The 24,643-nt window shown below is 38.3% G+C and overlaps 2 protein-coding genes across 4 annotated transcripts in view; one reads left to right on the top strand and one right to left on the bottom strand.

The window, feature by feature from the left end:
- The window catches only part of POLR3G (polymerase (RNA) III (DNA directed) polypeptide G (32kD)), a 47,226-nt gene extending 42,633 nt beyond the window's left edge, over positions 1 to 4,593 (bottom strand). Inside the window, exon 1 of one of the 3 annotated variants that reach the window (XM_011978017.1) lies at positions 4,335 to 4,593. The gene's annotated coding sequence lies outside the window, so the exon portion shown is untranslated. Of the gene's footprint in view, positions 1 to 3,633; positions 3,791 to 4,334 lie in introns of those variants that run through there. The other 2 variants (XM_011978015.1, XM_011978016.1) reach the window with 2 other exon arrangements.
- On the top strand, positions 3,881 to 23,029 carry MBLAC2 (metallo-beta-lactamase domain containing 2). Its single transcript, XM_011978019.1, has 2 exons — positions 3,881 to 4,814; positions 19,688 to 23,029. Exons 1-2 carry the CDS (start codon positions 4,361 to 4,363, stop codon positions 20,071 to 20,073), a joined length of 840 nt encoding a protein of 279 aa, XP_011833409.1. The 5' UTR covers positions 3,881 to 4,360; the 3' UTR covers positions 20,074 to 23,029.
- Positions 23,030 to 24,643: the final 1,614 nt, after the last annotated feature.

Genomic DNA, 24,643 nt, shown 5'->3' with positions numbered 1-24,643 from the left:
CGTGAACCCGGGAGGTGGAGCTTGCAGTGAGCCCAGATCACGCCACTGCACTCCAGCCTGGGCGACAGAGCAAGACTCTGTCTCAAAAAAAAAAGAACCACTGCAGATTAAACCTCCCATTTTACAGAAAAGGAAAGTGACACCCTAAGCGGTTACTTGATTACCTAAGGATGCAAAGCTAATTCCTAACAAAAGCAGGACAGCTTTAAGGCCTCAGAAAACCTTTCCACTATTCTTTCATTTGCATTACACTTCAGGAAGCATAGTCTAGGCTGGTTAGAAGACTTTTTTAATCCCAGGGAGGTCTTTATTCAATGAAGTGAATTAGTAACTGCAAAACAGACTCAATTAAAAATGTAAAATCAGTAGCATTGCCCCTTCCATTTCAGGATGTCTCCTGAAAATTCCTATTCAGAATTGTTCTGAGAGGCTTAAAAATGGGTATAGTTTAAGCATCCAAGAGATGAAATAAAAAAGTCAATTTTAATCAACTACAAAAACAACCCCTAGCAGATGCTGAGCTAATCTCTGAAATTCCTCCTAGTTCTAACATTTTATGAGTTATGATGTAACCGAAATGTCTTGTCCTCCACGTTTTACACAGTTCCTTGTATACATTGAGGCAGGAAAACAGGGTCTGGAGGCAGGGAACAAAAAGGCTGATTCACACTTCAGCTATGACAGGAAATACCCTCTTCATAGGGCATATGCCAAGTAAATGACTTTGTAACTTTACTTCAGCCTCTTCGTTTACATAGGGTGTACACCAAGTAACTAAATGGAAACCCCTAGAGGGTATTTAAACCCCCACAAATTCTGTAAGGGGACCCTTGAGCCCATATGCTCCACCCACTCCCTCACTGGAGTGTACTTTCATTTTCAACAAATATCTGCTTTTGTTGCTTCATTCTTTCTTTGCTTTGTGCATTTTGTCCAATTCTTTGTTCAAGACGCCAAGAACCTGGACACCCTCCACCAGTAACAACATCAGCTCCATCAATAAATGCACAAACAGATAGAAGCAGACACAGAAGCTAGAGGAGGCAGCGAAAGTTAAGTCACAGTATTATTCCTGATGAATGACCCCTAAATTGCTACAATCAGGATAGGTATCCTGACCTGTCTACTTCCAATCCCCCATCTAAAAGTAGAGGTTTATCAGCTCTGTTCTCTCTCCCATGTTCCGTTTCTTCCACCTCTGCTTCAGTTCAGACTCTCTCATCTTTCACCTGGACCTCTAAAACAGAACAAATAAACTTCCTGTGGCCGGACTCTCCCTTTCAATCCACTCTGCAGTCTAGGGTATCTTTCTGGAATACAAATCTTGACATGTGACTCTCCTTAAAAGAGCTTTGGAGTCTTTCTGCCTCTCACTACATGCACCCCACGCTGTGGCCAAATCAACCAGTGCATGCCTGGAGTGCCCTTCCTGCCACATCCACCTAAGCCCCAGGTTCTTTTCAGATGCCATGCAAATGACACTTTCTCCATGACAATTTCTTCCACCCTACATGGAGATAGGCCTCTTCCTTCTCTGTGTTTCCCAAGTACTACTCTGCTTTTAAGCCCTTTTTACAATCATGTTGTAACTGTCAGCTCTTATCTGTCTCCCAGGGAGGCTCTTCAATCCAATCAAGTATTTATTAAGCACCCTCATCGTCAGGCTGTCTTCTATGAATTGGGAATACAGTAGTGAGCAAAACAAAATCTCTCCTCTCATGAAGCTTAGAGTCTGAGGTAAGAAACTGACAAAATATATTTTATAGGAAATGTCAGGAAGTGACAACAAGAAAAATAAAGACAGGAAACATGGATGCTATTGTGGAAAGGGTGGCTGAAGAAGTCCTCTCTTATTCAGTGATATATGAGCATAAGCCTGACAAAAGTAAAGCAAAGAGCCATGCAGAGAATTAAAAAAAGATATCCAGTGAGATGTGGGATGCAGGCAGAGGGACCTGGAAGTGTGAAAGTCTCCTTGGAAACTTATTCTCCTTTTTATGTCCCCATTACTAACCAAAGCCCGGCAAAAGGCCAATGATTATTGCGCAAATTATTGCTGAGCTCATGGCCTGGTAGAGATATCACTCCATTTCACCACTAGTGGCTCACTTCTGCCTAGAGAAAAAGTACCCAGACTACTGAGGGCCCTATATTACTCTGCTGAGAATGCCCTAAAAGTAGTCTTTTAAGGCCAGCTCAAAAGCCACTCCTCAAGAATCCCTTCCATCTGTATTCTTATTGAATCTAGTTTTTACTTTCTCTGTGGTACACACCCTGTAATGCTTTATCTTCCAAGTAATTGTGTACAGACATTATCTTCCTTCAAACTCCTGAGAATCCAGATTATGACCTTTTTACACAATTCTGTTCATGAATTATCTAGCTCAGCGACTTGTGCATAAGGATAGCCCCCAACTGAGTAACCGAATAATCTCTACCAAGATTAGCAAAGTATTTAGAAAAGCTGTATGCCCACCAAAGACTTCAGGAGGGTAGGAAAAGAGGGTATACCTCTCCTTCCATGAAGGCTTATTAGTAGTTGTCACAGTAACGGTTTTCATAATTCTTTTGTAATGCTGTCTCATGAATCTCCTTATCATTTTTCCTGGCTAAGCTGGGAGGTTAGTCAAGTTCTCAAGGGAATTTCTGAAGCCTAAATAGATGCTTCTGGCCGGGTACGGTGGCTCACGCCTGTAATCCCAGCACTTTGGGAGGCCGAGGCAGGCGGATCACTTGAGGTCAGGAGTTCAAGACCAGCCTGGTCAACATAGTGAAACCCCATTTCTACTAAAAATACAAAATTAGCCGGGTGCAGTGGCGGGCGCCTGTAATCTCAGCTCCTTGGGAGGCTGAGGCAGGAGAATCGCTTGAACCCAGGAGGCGGAGGTTGCAGTGAGACGAGATTGCGCCACTGCACTCCAGCCTGGGCAATAGAGACTCTGTCTCAAAAAAACAAAAAACAAAAAAAAACCTAAATAGATGCTTCAATAGCTGGGAAGTGGGGAGTGGAGACAGTGACCTGATGTTAACAGAGCGGATGATTTAAGAGGCTGGCGGGGCCACACCCAGTCATTATTCACTTTTCCCGTCCTTACCAGGTGCTCCTTTTCTCTATTTGAACCTTTCTACCAACTCGCGTTTCTCTCTTCCAAGGACAGACCAAATCAAAAAAAAAAAAGAGGGTGGATACAGAATTTTATTTTTTAGAAGAAAAGACAAACCATATTAACAACTTCCTTCCCTACGATATAAAATGCCAACAGTTACGAAAACAGATACTGAACAGTCAGTCCTTAGCTGCAATCTGCGGCAATGACTAGTGCCTCAACAAATCATAAAGTCACTGGATTTGGAAAATAACCTACTATCAGTAAGAGCATAAATACCCTTCTAACTCACTGCAAACAGTCCCAGGAGTGGAGACTGGGTAAGATCTGGAAATTCGACTTAAAAAAATTCTGAAGGGAGCAGGACAAGGAGGGGAGGTACCAAGCTATCTCCAAACACCCCTCAACCCAGAGGCGCTTTAATGAATCTCTACCCCCGACTTCCCCCACAACTTCTCCACATGCCCCTTTAACTCCCCTCTACCCTCACCACCCCTCCCAAGTCTTCGATTGCTTCCTCGGTTACCTGTTCCCTAAGTCTCGAAGCTTGGGCAAAACTCTGCAGCCGAAGCGCCGGCCGGCAAGTAAGGGGTGCTGGCAGAGAACACTGGCGCTCGAGTGCCGTTCGTTCCACCTCAGGAGAAACTCGCACCGCCCTCCACGCGGCCCCAGGACCGCGGCGTGAGCCCTACCAACTAGCCCCGCCCACTCCCTAGGCAGGCCCCACCCCCTCGGCAAGGAGCTTTTTTGCCCTTGGCAGGCTCCGTAGTCTCCGTACAACCTGCTAGGCCCCACACTTTCCGCGCCAGCTAGGAGTGCGCGCCGTGGGGAGCCAGTGGGTGGGCGGTCCTAGCGCTTCCCACCCTTGCTCCGGGCCTCTGCTGTCACACGCCCGGGGTGGCGAAAGGGTCGCCACCTGAGTCTCCATTCTGCTGCAGTGGTCCCTGCGTTACAGCTCCCTCGTGGTGCGCCTGCCGAGGCTGCGGTAGCTCCTGCGCCCCCGTGCTGGTGGCGCAGTCTCTGCTTGCTGCCGACCTGGCGGGAGGGTGCGAGAGCGCACGCTACTGGCAGCGTCGGTCTGCGTCCTTCTTCCTCCTATTCTGACTCCCGCATCCCCCGCCCCCGCCTCACTCAACGCCTCCTCCCTGGCTGCAGGCAGACGGCTCCACACAGCCGCAGCGCCCGGTGTCTACACAGCCTGTGGGAGACTCGCACGCCCACACTCACCCCGCCTGGCTGCATCCCTGCCCAGCATGTCGGCGCTCGAGTGGTACGCCCACAAGTCTCTAGGCGATGGTATCTTCTGGATTCAAGAACGCTTCTACGAGTCGGGCAACCGTGCCAACATCTGGCTGGTGCGCGGCTCTGAGCAGGACGTGGTGATCGATACAGGCCTGGGGCTGCGCAGCCTCCCGGAGTACCTGTACTCTTCCGGCCTCTTGCAGGACAGCGGGGCCAAAGAGGACGCGGCGCGCCGGCCGCTGCTTGCTGTGGCCACCCACGTGCACTTCGACCACTCCGGCGGCCTCTACCAGTTCGACCGGGTGGCCGTGCACCACGCCGAGGCCGAGGCGCTGGCTCGCGGGGACAACTTTGAGACCGTGACCTGGCTCTCCGATAGCGAGGTGGTGCGGGCGCCCAGCCCCGGCTGGAGGGCCAGACAGTTCCGGGTACAGGCGGTGCAGCCCACCCTCATCCTGCAGGATGGTAATGGGCCCCCGCGGGCGCGCGCTTTCGTTAAGGGAGGGTATTGGGAAGAGACTGTCCGAGTGCCGCATGTTGCAGACTTGCGTGGCCATAAAGGGGATTATTTTGGCACCTCGCAGAACCACTTCTGTTACACCCTTCCCTAAGTAAAAACCTACTTGACCAGAGCCAAAGCCATCACAGCCTTCCCTGCCAGAGGCCAGCTCTGGCACTGTGTAGCAATTCTGAGTACTTCTTTGAAAGCCGGCACTACCCCTCCCTAGCCAGTTTCCTGAGTCGGCTGTAGTAGTAACACTACAGAGACTTGTGACTGACTAGGGATTTCTTATTCTTTCCCTAAGCACCTACCCGACATTTCCAGGAGCTTTCGTAGTGAGTAGACTTTTAAGGAATGACGCCCCATGGGGAGTGCATGTCATGATCTGTGCTTTTGAGAACTGCAGATTTCATCAGCTTGGTCACCACCGGGTATGGGCAGTTCCCACCTGTAGCCTTAGAAAGTCATCAGACCAGCGATTCCAATCCGCTAATGCGATTGGAAACCTCTCAGATAGGTTTCTGTTCTTGATGTTGACTCACGATTGCAAAAGCTTAATAGTAATCATAAACGTAGAATATGTCTGAGTCTAACTTTATGACAGATATCTGGTCCGGCTGAAAGCAAAGCCTGAGAAAGATCAATAAGGAAGTAATTTTCGGTAGAGGTAAATTATGTGGACTAATGCATAGGTAGCCATGGTCCTCTTTGGCTCTGTGAAAGACAAATATGGAATTCAGAGAGATATTCATGGAATGAAAATAAATAGATTAGGGCCTCAGCCCATTTCCCTACGCAAGGACTTAAATAATTGAGCTAATTTGCCACATCAGCAATATTTGGTATATTAGTTTTCTATTTTCTTTTTAGTATACTTTTGATTTCATTTTATCCTCACAACACATTTAAAGTGAGGCCACTGACCTCCCAGTTAAATGGCTTGCCTGAGACAGATCATGATAAAAGCTAGGATGTGAATCTAGGCACAATAGATCAAGGCATGCAGAACGTACATAAATCCTACCTCATAAATATATGATGATAATTCTGAGTAGAATGTGAAAGGCCCCTTTCCTTTAGTGTGAGACCATTTTAATTACCAATTTGGTTTATTAAAACATGCCTCTATATAGTAGAAAAAGCCAGTTGCTGCAGTATAGTGAAGCTCACTTTATGACCAAACAATATGGCAAATAATGAAATATTTTACAAAAATCAGTTTATCTCACAGATGACATCTTACTCATTTGAGATATTTTAAAAATTGCAGTATTATATTGTACTACTTATCGGTGCTAAAAAAAAAAAAATTGCAAGATTCTGTACCTCAACCCCACCCAACAAAAGTCTTCATTAAAGTTTTAAATCTAAAATTTTAAAAAAAAAAAAAAAAAAAACTGGTTTAGATGGGAGTCTTACATTATCTGACAGTATGAGATGAAAGTACATGTACATTAAATTTTAATTTACATTAAAGTCACACCTAGTTACTGTATTTCTTGACAAAAATGGGTACTTTTAGGGAAGATTTCCATGCAGTTGATGGGTATTCAGACTAAATTCTGACACCTGGACCAAAAATGTTTACATTAGTATTAAAATATACTTAAATTATTGAAAAGAATAAATTACTTTTGAAATTGACTTTTGATTCTGTATCAGCAATGGGAAATCAAAGGTGAAAGAATGATAGGGATTGTTTTATAGATGAAGAAAGAACCCATGTAGGCCTGAGTATCATGCAAGAGGTCACATCGCCCATCTCGGAAAGAGCTGGGACTAGAACCCAGGTTTCCAGTTGATGGTAGAATCCTAACATTTTGAGAGCTGAAAGGGGCCTGCAAACTACTTGTGTGGTACTTTAAGCCTTTAAAAGGGTGAAAAGAAAGCTTAATGTTTACCAGACACTTTGAAGGTGATAGTACTGTGTTATCAAAAGTTGTTTTTCATGAGGAGCTGGATGCCCCACCCTCTCAAGCAGTGTCTACTTTCCTCTCTTCTCAAGAACATTAATTTCCCATATCTTCTGAATGATGTGGCCTGCTAACTTGCTGTTAACATAATCCAGATGCCTGGGAGGATACATAAAATATTTGTATTAAAAATTTGTATACAGTTACACACATGAACAGCATAAAGTATTCATTGCTTTGGTAGAATGCAAGGAGCTGAAATCATTTATTACATTTCCTTTAATGAATTGATGATTGCTTGTCATGGAGAAGCAAAAATCTGTGCACTGTATCTCTAACCCAAAAGCCAACTTGTAAATGAGGGACAAGGAGAGAATAGCCATATAATCCAGTGCATTATCTGGATGAAAAAGCAACTCGCCTTATTAATAGTGAAATGATTATCTTCCTCTAAGATAGCAGTAGACCCTAAATTGACATAGCACATACCTCTTGAGTGGGCATACATCATTTTGCCCATTTTTCACTAAAGTGATACAAAGTTCTGGCATTGTGATCTCTATTACATACATGTTTAAACCATATGCCCAGTGTCACCAAGATATCTCAGAGGCGTGATTTCAGGCAGACTTAAGTCATTTGCAGAGGCTAAAACAGGTTGTAGGAAGGTGGTGAATTGAACAGACACATCTAATTTGGCTCTCTTCCGAAGCACCATTAATGTACTGTAAAGAAACCGTGATTTAAATGTAAATCCCCATTGGCTGGGGGAACTGTTTCGGATGGTAGAAAGTAGATGTGGTGACTAAGTTAACAGTTTTATACTATGCCAGCAAAGGGAAATTAAGAGCCAATTCAGTTGCCACCGCAGAAGCCTTAAAAAACACAGGAATTAGCAATAGGCAGTACCTCAGTGGCGGCAAAGGGAAGAGTAAGTAGAATTTCTTGAAAACCTTTTAAGAAGCTCTTAAAACTCTAGTGAATGCCCCTCCCTCTCCCATCCAATTAGTTTATTCTCTAGGGATAGTAAAACAAAGGAGTTTCTTGATTGAAGGATGCCAAATTACTATTGAGCTTAAGGGCTCAGTATGGAAAACAGGAGAAAGAAAGAGTGTGTTTGTGTGTGTGTGTGTCCGTCCTACTAGTTTCCCAGAAGGATGAGAGCCAGGCCTTTCCCCACCCAGGTAGGAAATTAGAAAAATGTTATCTAGGGAATCTGCCTCCTAGAGGAAAGATGAAGATACCAATGTAGAAGAATACCTAAGAAATCCTGGCCTCTTTCTCTACTGTGAAGCCTCAGTTACCAGGCCCCATGCATGTGCTGCAAGCAGCCTTCTTGTCCCCCCTTCTTTTTTTAAATTGATACCTAATAGTTGTAATTACTTGTGAGGTACGTGTGATATTTTGATAAATGCATACAATGTAATGATCAAATCAGGTTATTTAGAATATCCACCACCCTTCAAACATTTATGATTTCTTTGTGTCAGAAACATTCCAAATCTTCTAGCTATTTTTAAACATACAGTAAATCCTTATTAACTCTAGTCTATCAAACGCTGGAACTTATTTATTTTGTCTAATTGTATTTTTGTACCCATTAACCAATCTCTTCATTCCCTTCCCCCACCCTTTCCAGCCTCTGGTAACTACCATACTAGCACTACCTCCCACATATGAGTGTGAACATGAGGTATTTGTCATTTTGTGCCTGGCTTATTTCACTTAATGTAATGCCCTCCAGTTCCATCCGTGTTGCTGCAAGTGACAGAATTTCATTATTTTTTATGAGTGAATAACTCCACTGTGTATATTGTCCCACACTGTCTTTATCCATTCATCTGCTGATGGACAGTTAGGTTGATTCCACATCTTGGCTATTGTAAATATTGCTGCAATAAACATGGGAATGCAGTTATCTCTTTAGTATTCTGATTTCCTTTCTTTTGGATGTATATACCCAGCAGTGGGATTGCTGGGTCATATGGTAGTTCTATTTTCAGTTTGTTGAGGAACCTTCATACTATTTTCAATAGTTGCTGTACTAATTTACATCCCCACTAACAATGTACAAGCATTCCCCTTTCTCCACATCCTTGTCAGCATCTGTTATTTTCTGTCTTTTTGACAATAGCCATTTTTACTCATGCCCCTGAACTCTTAAATAGGCAACCAAGCATTATAAAAAAAATCTAAGAAAATTCTCTAACATGAGATCAACTATTAAACAGCATAAAGCAATTCAAGAGTGGGGAACTATCATCAATATCATCAGGGGATAAGACAAGCTATTGCATTCAAGATACCTAAGAGTCAATAAGGATGCTTTAAAAATAAATAGTAGAACAATATTCACCAAAAAAAAAGCTCTTGGAATTTAAAACATCAGAAATTACGCAGCAGTAGGTCTGGAAGATAAAGTTGAAAAACTTACTAAAGAGCAATAAAGGAAAATAGAAACCAGGAGAGAAAAAGACTAAAATAAGTACGAGGATCAGTTTGGAAAATCCAGCCTTAGAATAATGGATGCAGAGAGAGGATAGAGACAGTGAAAGAAAAGAAATAGTAGGGCAGCCGAGTGCAGTGACTCATGCCTGTAATCCCAACAATTTGAAAGGCCGAGGAGGGCGGATCATCTGAGGTCGGGAGTTCAAGACCAGCCTGGCCAAGATGGTGAAACCCCATCTCTACTAAAAATACAAAAATTAGCTGGGTGTGATAGTGCATGCCTCTAATCCCAGCTACTCGGGAGGCTAAGACAGGAGAATCCCCTGAACCCTGGAGGGAGAGGTTGCAGTGAGCCGAGATCGTGCCATTGCACTCCAGCCTGGGCAACAGAGCTAGATTCTGTCTCAAAGAAAAAGAAAAAAAAAAAAAAATAGTAGAGGTAGAGGTAATCCAGTAATATATCACACAATTAAAGGATATAAATTTTCCAGATTGAAAGGGCCCACAGAATTCACAGTACAATAGATGAAAACACATCCAAACCCAAGCATGTTACTGTAAAATTTCAGAACACTGAGATCAAAGAAGATTTTACAAGCTTTAAGAAATGTAAACAAAAGAGTTATGTACTCAGAATAGAATGGTTTTGGAGCTAGCAAAGAAGAAATCTTTCTTTCCAATTTGAATGAAAATGGTTTCCAATCTAGAATTCGATATCCCACTATTAATCAAGTTCTCAAATTATTTCCCACATACTGTTACTTAGAAAGCTACTAGGATATGCCCCTTCAAAATAAGGGAGTGAACCAAGAAAGAAGTAATATAGTAAACAGGAAATATAATTCAAAAGAAAGCATCAGGAAGATGCAACAGATGACACTCTAATAATGATAGTATCCCAGACTTAGAGGGTCCAGATCAGAGCAGTTGAATCATAATTCTTTCTCAGGGGGATGTGATGGTATGTGGAGAGTGGGGAGTAAAGAGAACTAAAAATCCTATTTCACAGTGAAGTCAATGGCTAACAAAATTTTAAAACCAAGAAATAATACATGCATAAAATCAGAGTATACCCAATTGATAAATATGGAAATGGAGTATAACCATTATTTAGAGATAACTATATCTGGGAGAGGTAACTACCAGAAGAAATAGCTGAGATTGTTAAAAATGGGTGCATCATGGAAGCAAGATTGGAGATAGAGCAAAAATGGGGCAAGTAAATTTTTTTCTTACATTTTAAGCCCCACTGAAATACATTTTAAGCCCCTCTGAAATATTTTATTTGAAATATGCACATATATATTTTTGTGTATAAACTGAAATTTTAAAAGATAGAGGATGCCGTGTTGGAAGAGGGTATAAGAGAAGTCTAGAAGGACTGGAATCTGGACAATTAAATCAGGATGAAGTTGGAAGGATTTTGTGTATGCGTGTGCTTGTGTGTTTATGATACACTTCATAGGCATTTCTGGTTCTTGTAAGAGAGGTGCTCATGAAATTCTATGTGTGAGCATTATCAGTATATTGAAAGCATTTTTAAAGCCACAGGATAATGGCAGAACTAATGATATTCAGCAACCATGGCCTTATTGGTTGCTTATAGTTGGTATCTATTTTGATGGGCGGGTACTTACATTTTATCTATTGCTAAATATTTTAATATCACCTGGATATAACCAAAGATCAATATGATTCTGTCCCTGAATTGGTAATTCTCTGTAGCTTCTTTTTAGGATCTCTTACATTTAACCTTTCTCTACGTTTATTAAACAGTTGGTCTCCAGTAGCTCTATTACTAAATCAACTTAGCAATAATTTATTTGCCTTACCTGCCAGTCATACAGGAAATGGTAGTGGTTTGTAATCACTAGAGGTGCCTTAAATCTGGACTAATTATCCTATAAAGGAATTCTGGTCCCTTACGACTGGAATGTGAAGAACTCTGGAAGTGTCCGAAACCATCTTAATGTCACTACTGGGATTCAGACAAGACAAAATGGGTAGATGAAGCAGCAAACGAGGCTCTGCCCTGACGTAGATTTCAGCTACTCAGGACAGATGCCAGCTGGCTTTTTGCTCTTGTGTCCTGGCAGTACCATCAGGACAAAAATTCTTTCAGAGAATTTAGCCCTATGATTATACAGCGCTTGGCATCATCCATTAGAAAAGTCATTTAGGCATGATGACAGTGGTTCTAGATCTTTGGTATGCAGGAGCTTGTTAAAAATAGCAAGTTCTAGGCTTTAACACCTAAGTTTGGATGCTGTAGGGCTTGTGTGTGACAAAGGAATCCTTTAACAGTCCCCAGGTGATTCTGATGCAGAAGTTCTGCATACCATAATTTGTGAGATATTTTATAGAATTACATTGCATAGCATTGTATAGTGCAGTTATGGCTATGCAGTATTTTACTTCATCCTTCTTTACATGTTGTCATAACTGAAGAGGCAATGCTGCCTGAGCAGTAGTTCTCAAAGCCTGGTCCTCACCAACAGCTTTAATGTTGCCTGGGAGCTTGTTAGAAATGTAGATTCTCGGGCACTAGTCTTATCAGTGCAGTAATTGGGGGTGGGGCCCAGCAGTCTGTGTTTTAACAAGCATTACAGGGAATTCTGATGCACAGTAAAGTTTGAAAACTACTAGCATAGTTCCTTGCTTCCCAAACTTTCTTTCCCATAATCACCTTGGTTGTTTGTTCAGCATACAGATGTCAGACTCTTCCCCAAAAGATTAATTCAGAAACTTTGGAGTGGTTCTAGAAACGTGTGTGTTTAACATGTATTACAGGTGATTCTTATTGTTACCAGCAGTGAATCTATATGGGTCTGCAGCAATCTCACTTCTTGCCTCCCCAGAAGAAAGACTTCGACTGAGGGGCAGAAGGCAGAAGGAGAGACCGAGGCAAGTTTTAGAGCAGGAGCGAAGGTTTATTAAAAAGCTTTAGAGCAGTAATGAAAGGAAGTACACTTGGAAGAAGGCCAGGCGGGCAACTTCAGAGATCAAGTGCGCAGTTTGACTTTTTGCTTTGGGGTTTTATATGTTCTCATACCTCTGGGGTCTTGCATCTCTTCTCCCCTAATTCTTCCCTTGGGGTGGGCTTTCTGCATGTGCAGTGGCCTGCCAGGGCTTGGGAGGTGAGCGCGCGCAATGTGTTTACTGGAGTTTTATACATATTCACTTGAGGCATTCTTCCCTTACCAGTTGAATGTCCCTGGAAGGTCACATACCAGTTAAATGCCGTTTTTGCCTCTTAATGCACATGCTTGAGCCCACTCACCCACCTCTTAAAATCTTATTGGGAAGATGCTGATCACCAGTTTCAGGTGTTTCTGTCTATTGGGAGACTGCTTTACCCTGGCATGAGCTGCAGCTGATTGAGAGAGAGTTTCAGCAATCACCTGACCATCACCTGACATTCCTGATGTGTGTGTGGGGTTGCGGAGATCCCTCTCCTGCCCTGCTTATGCCTGACCGTTATCACAGGCAAATTCTAGAAGTCTGGATTAGATTTGTTTTTCAAACTACTGCATGCATGAAAAACACCTGGAAAGCTGCTACTGCTGCTACTGCTACTGGTCTTCAGATCATGCTTTGAGCAGTACTGTTGTAGAGACAGATCAGTTCACAATGGAAGGGGAAAATGATACAGATAATGACACAAATGGCTCTTCAAAAGCAAATAATTGGGAATTCAAAGTATTAAGAAAGGCCGTTTGGAAAATTGTTAAGGCTCTTGACTTTTGCCCAAAGGACCTTCTGTATGAGAAGAAAATAGCACTTTACAGGGCATAATATTATTACATTTCATCTCACTAGGAACTGTGGCCACGGTAGATTAGCAAACTACCAAAGAGACTCTCTACTGATTAAATTTAGTAAAACTTTAAAATGAAATTCTAACCAAACTGTTTTCCATTTCTCACTATGTACTGTAAAATTTTAGTCCTTTCTACCTGCCCCCCCTGCAAAAAATTCAGTCCGTTTTAAATCATCTTATTTAAGTACTAATGATTCCCAAATAACAAGGAATTTCTTTACTCCTAAATTCAGAAAAGAAATAATGTGAATCCCTGGGCTTATAAAGCAAAAGCCAGAAGTACCAGCATATTCAGAAAATGTATTTGAAGCATTATGCTTATCTTTAAAATTACTGAATTTTTTGCATTCAGTTCTATTATATCCCTTTTAATAGCTTTTTATGAATTAGATATAATTCATATACCATAAAATTCACCCATTTAACATGTATAATTCAGTGGTTTTAATCTTTTCAGTTGTACATCCATTGCAGTCAATTTGAGAATATTTTTCTTACCTCTGAAACAAATAGCCTCTTCTTTTAGCCATCATCCCCCTCAACATCCCCAGCCCCCTATCCCCACTCCAGATTTGTCTATTCTGGACATTTCATTAAAGTGGAAAAATACAACGTGTGGAGTTTCACAATTGCCTTCACTTAGCATTATGATTTCAAGGTTTATCCATGTTGAAGGGTGAATCAGTACTTCATTTATTTTTATTACCAAATAGTATTTCATTTTATGAATATGTATCATATTTTAATACCCATTTATCCATTGATGTACATTTGGATTGTTTCCACTTAAATCTTTTTAACAGCTTTATTAAGGTATATTTACACACCATAAATATACTCATTTTAAGTGTATGGTTTGATGAATTTTAGGAAATGTATTCATACATGCAACTATAACCACAATTTAGTTCAAGAACACTTCTGTTAACCCTGAAAGTTTCCTCCTGCTTTTTTTTTTTCAGTCACCTACTCCCACCCCTGGCCTCACTGATCTGTTTTGTGTTGCTGTAGTTTTGATTTTCTGAAAATGTTCTATAAATACAATCATGCCATAGATAGATAGATAGATAGATAGATAGATAGATAGATAGATAGATAGATAGATAGATAGATAGAGTCTTTTTTGGCTTCTTTTGGATATTCATCCATATTGTGGCATCTATTAATAATTCATTCCTTTCTACTTCTAATATTCCATTGTGTGAATATAGCATTTTATGTATCTCTTCACCTATTAAAGGTAATTTAAATCTTTCCAGTTTGGAACTGCTATGAATAATACTGCCATGAACATTCGCATACAAGTCTTTGTGTGGATGCATGTTTTCATTTCCCTTAATAGACACCTACGAACAGAATTCCTGGGTCATATTGTAAATGTACGTTAATTTTTTAAGAAAGTGCCAAACTGGTTCTCAAAGTGATTATACCATTTTATATTCCTAGCTACAGTGTGTAAGGGTTCCAATTTTTCAATCTTTTTCTTTTAAAAAAACATTTTTATTTCAATTGGTTTTTGGAGGAACAAGTGGGTGTTTGGTTACATGAATAAGTTCTTTAATGGTGATTTCTGAGATTTTGGTGTGCCCATTACCGAGCGGCATACACCGTACCCAATGTGTAGTCTTTTTTTTTTTTTTTTGAGACAGAGTCTCACTCTGTCGCCCAGACTGGAGGGCAGTGGCGCGATCTCGGCTCACTGCAAGCCCGCCTCCTGGGTTCAAGCGATTCTCCTGCCTCAGCTTCCCAAGTAGCTGGGATTACAGGTGCCCGCCACCACGCCCAACTAATTTTTGTGTATTTAGTAGAGACAGGATTTCACCATGTTGACCAACCTGGTCTTGAACCAATGTGTAGTCTTTTATCCCTCACCACCCAACACCCTTTTCCCCAAGCCCCCAAACGTCAGTGTATCATTCTTTTGCCTTTGTGCCCTCATAGCTTAGCTCCCACATAATGAGTGAGAACATATGATGTTTGATTTTTCATTCTTGAGTTCCTTCACTTAGAGTAATAGTCTCCAATTTCATCCAGGTTGCTATGAATGCCATTATTTCATTCCTTTTTATGGCTGAGTAGTATTCTGTGGTGTATATATGTGTGTGTGTGTGTGTGTGTGTGTGTATCACATTTTATTTACTTGTTGATTGATGGACATTAAGATGGTTCCATATTTTTGCAATTGCAAATTGTGCTGCATTTCCATGTGAAATTTAGAGTCAGACTTTCAGTTTCTTCGAAAAAAGATCAAGATTTTGATTGAGATTATGTTGAATTTTTACTGGTCATTACAGTAGCCACTAGCCATGTATGACTAGCAAATTTAAATTAAGATTACCAGATGTGGTGGCTCACCTGTAATCCCAGCTACTTAGGAGACTGAGGATGGAGGATCATTTAAGGCCAGGAGTATAAGACTAGCCTGCGTAACAAAGTGAGATCTTGTCTCTAAAAAAAAGTTGTTAAGTTAGCTAGGCTGGTGTCATATACCTGTAGTCCCAGCTACTTGGAAGGATCCCTTGAGTCCAGGTGTTCAGGGGTTACAGTGAGCTATAAGCAGGCCATTGCACTTCAGCCTGAGTGACAGAGATTCCATCTCTTTAAAAAAGTAATTAAGATTGGTTAGAATTAAAATTTTAATTCTTTAATTGTACTAGCTTTATGTCAAGCACCATTAGCCACACCATACTGAACAGTATTGAGAACCAATATTTCAGTCATTGCAGAAAGTTTTCTTAGGCACTGTAGCTATTGGAAAAATTGGGTTACATTACCATCATAGCAATATTGAGTCTTAGTGATACTGAGACAGTCAGTAAGCATAGCCTATCTCTCCTTTTATTTAGGTCTTCTTTAATTTCTCTTGACAGTGTTTTTGTAGTTTTCATTATACAGTGTTCATATATTACAAAACATCTTTTGCCAAATTTTTTCTCAAGTATTTTACTCTTTTTGATGCTATTTTGAGTCAAATGTTTTAAAATTCATTTTTGATAGTAATTTGTAGCATGTAGAAATAGTTTATCTTTGTATGTTGATCTTGTATCCTGTGACATTCCTCAACTTGTTTTTTAGTTCTCTAGCTTTTTCCTACTTTACGTAGGATTTTCTGTACGTAAGATTATGTCTAAATAAAAACAGATTTACTTTTTCTTTTCTAATCTGTGTGACCTTACTTTCTTTTTCTTGGCTTATTACACTGTCTAGGATCTTCAGTATAATGTTGAATAGAAATGGTAAGAGCAGACATCCTTGCCTTGTTATCTTAGGAGACTTTCTAGTCAAAGAGGTATTACCTATAGGTGTTCATAAGTGACCTTTATCAAGTTCAGGACCTTCCCCAACTATTCCTAGTTTGCTGGAAGTTTTTATCATGAATGAGAATTGGAGTTTGTCATATGCTTTTTATGTATCTATTGAGATAATCATATGGCTTTCTCCTTTATTAATACAGTATATTACACTAATTTATTTTCACTAGCTCAACCAAACTTAGTATTTCTGGGATAAACTCCACTTTGTCATTTTCCTATTTATAAGTTGCTGGATTTGATTTGCCAATATTTTGTCAATAATTTTAAGACTGCATTCATTAGGTATATTTGTGTACAGGCTTTTGTTTTGTTTTGTTTGAAAGAGTCTCCTTTTGTTGTTCAGGCCGGAGTGCAATGGTGCCATCATGGATCTCTGCAGCCTCAAACTTCTGGGCTCAAGCAATCCTTCCACCTCAGCTTCCTGAGTAACTGGGACTACAGGCACAAAACACCCTGCCTGGCTTTTTATTATTATTATTATTATTATTAATTTTTATAGAAACGAAGTCTCATTATTTTGCCCAGGCTGGTCTCAAACTCCTGGCCTCAAGCAATCCTCCCACATGTTGCCAAAGTGCTGGGATTACACAAGTGAGCCACTGCAGCAGGCCTGATGTTGTTGTTATTTTAATATATTGTCTTTTGCTTTTATGAGGGTAATAACTGAGTTAGATTTCTCATCTATATTCTGAAAGTCTTTATATGGGTTGAAATTATTTAGGGTTGAAATTGTCCCGTTTTAAAATGATTGACAGAATTGATCAATGAAGTCTTCTTTGAGCCCAGACTTTTCTTTGTGGGGAAACTTTAAATTGTTAATCAATTTATTTGCTTGATACACCTTTATTTAGACTTCATTTCTTCTTGGATCACTTTTGATAATTTGTCTCAAATTATGAACAAGAATATGTTCATTTCAAGTAAGTTGTCAAATCTGTTGGCTTAAAATTGTTCATAATATTCCCTTATTCTCCTTTTAATTTCTTCAGGGCCTATAGTAATGTTCCTTCTTTCATTCCTATTTTAGCAAATTGTATCTTCTCTAATTTCTTCTTGATTTGTCTAGCTAAAGGTGTACCAATTTTGTTGTAGTTTTCAAGTAAATAACTGTTGGTTTCATCTGTTTTTCTTTGTTGGTATTTGTATTCATTTATTTTTGCCCTGTCCTTTATTATTTCCATTAACACTTACTTTGTGTTTGATTTGCTCTTCTTTTCCTAACTTCTTAAGATAGTAATTTGATTATTGATTTTAAACATTTAATCCTTTACAAAATAAGTATTTAAAGCAATAAATTTTCTTTTAAGTACTGCTTCAGCTGTATTCTATACATTTGGATATGTTTTGATTTTGTTTTCATTCATTCAAAATATTTTTATATTTCCCTTTGATTCATAAACTATATAGAAGTTTGATGTTTGCTTTACATATATTTGAATATTGCCTATATTTATTTTTTTCTTCCTAATTTGTTATTTTTTGCCTATTAAAAACACATAATAAGGTTGGGCATGGTAGCTCATGCCTGTAATACAGCACTTTGGGAGGCCAGGGAGGGAGGATCACTTGAGGCCAGCCTTGGCAACATGGCAACCAGCCTGGCCAACATGGTGAAACCCCATCTCTACTAAAAATATAAAAATTAGCCAGGCGTGATGGCACATGCCTGTAATTCCAGCTACTCAGCCGGCTGAGGCACAAGAATTGTTTGAACCTGGAAGCCAGGAGGTTGCAGTGAGCCAAGATTGCACCACTGCACTCCAGCCAGGACGAGAGAGCAAAACTCTGTCTCAGAAAAAAAAAAAAAAAAAAAAAAAAAAGACTACACGTTATCAATTTTCTGTTCATTTTGTTATTTGTAATTTAATTATGTTATAGTAAGAGAACATACTTTGTATGATTTTATTCCTTTTACATTTATTGATTCTTGCTTTATGGCCTAGCTTTATAGCCTGTTGAATATTTCAACTGCAATTGAAAAGAATGTGTACTTTGCTATTTTGGAGTAAAGTGTTTTATTTTTGTCAGGTCAAGTTGGTTGATAGAGTTGTTCAGGTCTTCCATATCCTTTTTGATTTTCTGTTTACTTATTTTATGAATTACACAGAGAAGAATGTTGAACTCTCCAAATATAATTGTTGAATTGTTTATTCTTTATTTCTGTTTTTGCTTCATGTATTTTTGGTGATATTTTAGGTGCATGTACATTTATAATTATTTGTCAATGTATTGATTTAATGTATATTATCATAAAATTAGTAATATTCTTCATGTAAAAATCAATTTTGTCTTACATTAATATAGCTGCTCTAGTTCTCTTAAAGTAATATTTAATATGGTTAAGCTTTTCAACCTATTTGTGTTTTTGGCCTTATAGTTTCTTTCTTGTAGGCTGCATATATCGTGATTTTTAATCCAGTCTGACAATCTCTGCCTTTTTATGTTTACCAAATCCTGGTTATTACACCATTTTGATTCTTTTATTAATTTTTTAGCTATATATTTTTAAATTTTTTCTTGTGTATGTGCTTGCACTAGAGATTACAGTATGAATCTTTTAATTTACCATGATTTACTTCAAGTTTATACTAATGTAATTCCAGTGAAACAGAGCAATTTTGCACCCATGTAGCTCCATTTCCTCTCTGCTGTCGGTAACTGAAGTCTGAGATTTAACCCTATTTGCAAATTAGCCTGCCAGAGTTTAAAGTATTATGACAGAAGACTTGAGGTTCCTGGGTCAGAGATTATGGAGATTATTACTCACATATTAGAGCATCATCATTTGTATCAATTCCTCAAGCCCTAATTCTGACAGGGTGATACAACAAGAGGCAAAATACAACAAAATTCCCTAGAGCAACATTCATTAATTGTGTCAACAGGATACTGGTACCATAGATGTTCTGAAAATTAAAAGTTTCATGATCAAATAAGTTTGAGAAATTGTACAACTATATCTACTTTGTGTATATCCACAGTATACATTCATATAATAAAAGCTCAAAGAAGTCTTTCTGAAAAGAAAGCTGCTGAATTTTCTTTAAACTGAGAGTTCCTCAAATTATTTGACCACATAATTACCTCCTTTTCATTTATGTCTCATGATAGCCTGTAGAAATAGTGTTCCACATTACTTGCTTTGGCAAACACTGGTCTAGCAAACAATAGGAATGAACCATAGGCAGTTTATTTTAAAATCATCATTAAGAAATACAGTATTTATGAAATAAAGTGTCATCCTTCCCAATTTCTTTGGAAGCATACAATGCTCTTCTGTGCTTTAAATGCTAAGTCAAGTATACAACATGTTTATTTGTAAACTCTGTTTCCATTTGTAGGGGATGTGATCAACCTTGGTGACAGACAGCTCACTGTTATGCACATGCCTGGTCACTCCAGGGGCAGTATTTGCTTACATGACAAAGACCGAAAAATTCTCTTCAGTGGAGACGTCGTGTATGATGGATCACTGATTGACTGGCTCCCATACAGCAGGATAAGTGACTATGTTGGGACCTGTGAACGTCTAATAGAATTAGTGGACAGAGGTCTGGTAGAGAAGGTGCTTCCTGGGCACTTCAATACCTTTGGTGCTGAAAGGCTTTTTCGATTGGCTTCTAACTATATTTCAAAAGCTGGGATATGTCACAAAGTTTCTACTTTTGCCATGCGATCTCTTGCAAGTTTAGCTCTACGTGTAACAAATTCTAGGACCTCACCGTAGTATCTATACTGATAATATATTTTGATTAATTACATACATTAATTCATTCTGTACTATTTAACTGATTAATAGTGAGCATTTCATGAAGTGCTTTTTATACCACTATTATATATCAGAGAAAGATTGAGAATGAATAAGCCAAAAAGAAAATTGTTAAATTGTTTTCTTTCTTCTAAGAAAGAAGCCATTTAATACGCTTATACTTTGCCAAAGCTGTCATCTTGTAATGTATGCTCTAGAAATGACATAAAGGTTTATGGGGAAGTAAAGAGAGATTCTGTGGCAAGAGAAAGAACTGCTTCTGCCTCTGTTTGTCTTGTTTTATTTCCTAGATGACCTAGGAAAAAAGGCATATAGAGTATTATGTTTATACTTTAAACTTGATATTTTTAGTGTATTATTTAAAGATAAAGATTCTTGGGTTTAAAATACATCAGAATTAATATGAAGTAACACTGAGAATGACAGCTAAAACGTTCCATTGTTATCGTCCTGAATTTTTTATGCTTCATTTCATTTATTTATTCTTTGTGTAATTATAGCATACATGACATGTAATATAACTTATGAAAAGTACAGTGAATTTTGCTTTATTGCAAAGCTTTAAATATAAATTGCAGAGTGCTTCAGTATAAAGCTACTATATGTTGTTGTTTGTTATTGTGTAAGTAATATTTTCAATTATGAAAGTGAAATGCAAATGTCTGTAATCTAACTACAAATTGTCAGATTCTTAAAAGGACACTGTCAGGCAAATTTGAAAATATACACATTGAGAATAATTTTTTATTATTATATCCTATTTTAATATTAACAGCTATTATAAACAAAATTTTTCCTGTTAAATAGCGACTTCAGTATTGTGTTATGTTTTACAGTATTAAAACTACTATGAAGATCTGCAACTATTCTTTTACTTAACATGCATATGTACTACAGAGGGATTTTTAAATTAATTGCAAAATGTGCATTAGCTATTGACTTAGAGTGAATTGCCTTTTGCATCCTGATTCACAACACCTATTCCTGTTCAGTATTCTTTGTCTTGAATAGAGAAGTCTACATTCGTAAAGTCATAGAAAAGGTTATACCACTATTTAGTAAAATATTTTAGTTTGGTGCTCTTAATAATTTGTTAAAAGGCCTTTTAGAATATTTCATAAAGGGTTTTAAACAGTTTTTTCCCACTGCCTTTTTATTACTGACATAACTAAAACCAAACTGAAATCACTTTGGAAATCAGATTTTTTAATGTTAGGAAGATCCAGCAATTTTGGTTTCTGAAAAATTATGAAACTTTTCTACCCTACAGATGCCCAGGTTCTTTAGTTTTTTATTCATTCAACTCACACACACATAAGCATATACATACACAAACACAACCCCACATGCAAACACACACAGTCACATATATACATGTGTAGCACAGCGCTAAACACTGTGGAGGCTTAAAAAAGTCAAAGACGACATTATAGCTAAAAGTTGAAAGCACACAAAATATAAATAATAGTATATGCAAGTTAATGTACATTATAAGTGCATGTAAGGGACATAAATGGAGGGGTGTGAACTTTGGTTAGGCAGAGTTTACTGGAGGAGGGGTTTTTGAATCAAATTTGGAAGGATGAGCTTGTTAGATGGTCAGGGTAGGAAACAAAACAAGAATAGGGATATAAGCATTGCTAGTCTAGAATAGTCTATTCCTTGTGAAAATATAAATTTAATTTTCAGGAATCCAATATATTCCAAACACCAGATATTTAGCATGAGAAAAATTGATTTGTGATTGTGTATATGAGTCATTCTTAATGGGAGACAAGCTGAACTGCCACATGCCACCAAATGAACCTTTACTTCAATCAAAAAGGAAGGTATGATTGGTTCAATTATATTAATAGGATATCATGGGCATTTCTCTATGATGGTCATTCAAGGCAGTAGGTCTGTTTCAACTGAGTGCAACATTGAGAATAATGATTTGGTTCAGGGCAACTACAAATAATCACTTACTAAGCCTTAAATAAAGCCATTATTTTTATATCAGTAGCACAAAGGAAAACCAAAAGTCCTTAACCACTGATCATTTTTACCATATTTTAGGCCTTTTTTTAAAAATCAGGGTATAGTAGGCACTAAGTTTTCTTAGGAAATATTTAAACCTGCTGAAGGATTTATTTATAAAAAGTGCAATTTTTCAAAACACATTGATTTTTTTTTTAAATTTCCCAATTTTTTCAGTTTTTCGAATTGTACCACAACATGGAACTGTGATATTTTACTATTACTTCAATGTGAATAAATTGGGTAAAGTATATCATTTATTGAGTGCCCATGCTGTACATTTAAAATATGCTTTATTTAATTTAATCCTACTCCCAGCACCAAAAGGTAATTGACCAGCCTCAGACAACACAATTTTGGACAAAGCTGGTAACTGAACACAGGTCTGTCTGCCCCACACTTCTCTTTCTCTTATATCTGCACAATAGCAGAAAATTGGCAAGGTGTATTTTTATTTTCCAAGATGCCACATGTGCCAAGAATAAATCAAACGATGCTAAAGCATAATAATAACATATCTTTAAAAAGCTTTTCAAAATATATTTTCATCCTGACAGTGACCCTTGCAACTTACGATTTTTTGGAAATACTAGTATGTAAGTATAATACAAAGTTGTCAAAATGTTAAGACATTTAGAAGTAATTTTATTATTTATATTGTTAATGCTTCATCATTGGAAATTCATTTCCTTACTTGATGTTTTCTTTCAACTGGGAAGCCTAAAACAAACAAAAACCTTGTGTGTTATCCTGATATAGTTGACTAAATGACTGTATTTGTTCTTATATGGATAGTAATATGAATGTGACATGCACCAATTGTCCTATTATAATTTTCAGATAAGTGTAACTAAGCATTTGTGTAATAAATATTAAAGTAGTCATTTTATTTCAATCTATAATTGATATTTTTATAACATTAGCAAGTTTCCATTTAATTTCTTGCAAGGATATTTCAAGTACAAAGTGCAGTTTTGAGAAGCTTACGGTCAATAAGACACTAAATTTGTGAGAAAGAATAGAGAACCCAGAAACAGAAAAATACTCATATAAGCCTTTTGTAATTAAGAAATATGACAATTCAAATCAATGGGTAAAAGATAGACTGTGCAATAAATGTTACCATTGTTGATGTGGGAAAAATGGCCCCTGCCATTATAAAAGTAAATTCCAAATGGGTTAAAGACCTAAATGTGAAAATCAGAACCACACATGTATTAAAAGAAAATCATATTTAACACGTTGGAATGGGGAAGATCTGCCTTACATAGACACAAAAAGCAAAATTACATCAAAATTTTAAATGTCTTAGAATTTAGATGAAATAAAGTTGTGATTTTTAAAAAATCACAATTTGTATGACATAATTTAACAAATATAAAGAATGCCTACGAATCAGTAAGCAAAAGATAAACTACTGTAAGGGAGGAAAGACCTTTCTTCTCCCCTCTTCAGTTCTATAGCTGTGGCTGTGAATTAAACTGACAAAAGACAGATTAACAGGAGAAAAGCATAAGCATACAAATTTTATTTAATGTTAATATTTTTATGTGTACACACAGGCCTTCATGACCCATAGAAGCAGATAGGCCTGAGCACTTATATACCATTTCAACAAAAAATGACAAATTGTGGAGATGTGACAAGACAAAGGAAAGTGGAGTTTTGGCTAAGGGTGGTAAATTGTGGGAAAGTGAACAGAAAATATATGGGAGAAACCAATGGAAGATAAGGATTACTTTAGGTTTGTTTATGCAGATTTATTTTGGCATAACTCTTCATCTCCAGTGAGAAGAATGTCCTCTTTATGGTATGGTGGAGAAGGGTACCTCTCTCATGGGAAGTGTATGCCCTGCTTTTGGGTAGTAAGGGGGCATCTGCATTTTCTCAGTTACCTTCAGTTCAAAATATTCAGTATACCAAAATGGCATATTTGGGGGCAGCATGTTCTGATCCCCTTCACTACATACTATAAAAAATGGGTAAATTGGGCCAAGCACGGTGACTCATGCCTGTAATCCCAGCACTTTGAGAGGCTGAGGCAGGTGGATCATGAGGTCAGGAGTTTAAGACCAGCCTGACCAACATGGTGAAACCCCATCTGTACTAAAAATACAAAAATCAGCCAGGCCTGGTGGTGCATGCTGTAGTCCCAGCTTCTTGGGAGGCTGAGGCAGGAGAATCGCTTGAACCCGGGAGGCAGAGGTTGCAGTGAGCTGAGATCACGTCACTGTACTCCAGCCTGAGTGACAAGAGTGAGACTCCATTTCCAAAAAAAAAAAAAAGACGGGTTGGGGGTAAATTGTATGAACAGGTTACTCATAGAAGGGGAAAAACAAATATATAAACATATAAAATAACACTGAACCTCACTAGTAACCAGGGAAATACAAATTAAAGTAAATGAGATAGTTTAACCAGATTGGTAAATTTTAAGAATATGGAGTACTGGTAAGAGTAAGTGGCTATTTCATGCTGTGCTGCCAGAAGTATAAAGTGCTGCACCTTT

The sequence above is a fragment of the Mandrillus leucophaeus genome, unplaced genomic scaffold (genome assembly GCF_000951045.1).
Source record: "Mandrillus leucophaeus isolate KB7577 unplaced genomic scaffold, Mleu.le_1.0 Scaffold187, whole genome shotgun sequence".
NCBI lineage: Eukaryota > Metazoa > Chordata > Mammalia > Primates > Cercopithecidae > Mandrillus > Mandrillus leucophaeus.
The sequence above is the reverse complement of the archived record's forward strand: the minus strand, read 5'-3'. Positions and strand labels throughout refer to the sequence as shown.

Bases quoted from the DNA above. Each gene is read 5' to 3' on its own strand.
- MBLAC2 (XM_011978019.1), top strand. From the start codon at position 4,361: ATGTCGGCGCTCGAGTGGTACGCCCACAAGTCTCTAGGCGATGGTATC. The intron at 4,815-19,687 runs GTAATGGGCCCC...TTCCATTTGTAG, and splicing joins CACCCTCATCCTGCAGGATG to GGGATGTGATCAACCTTGGT.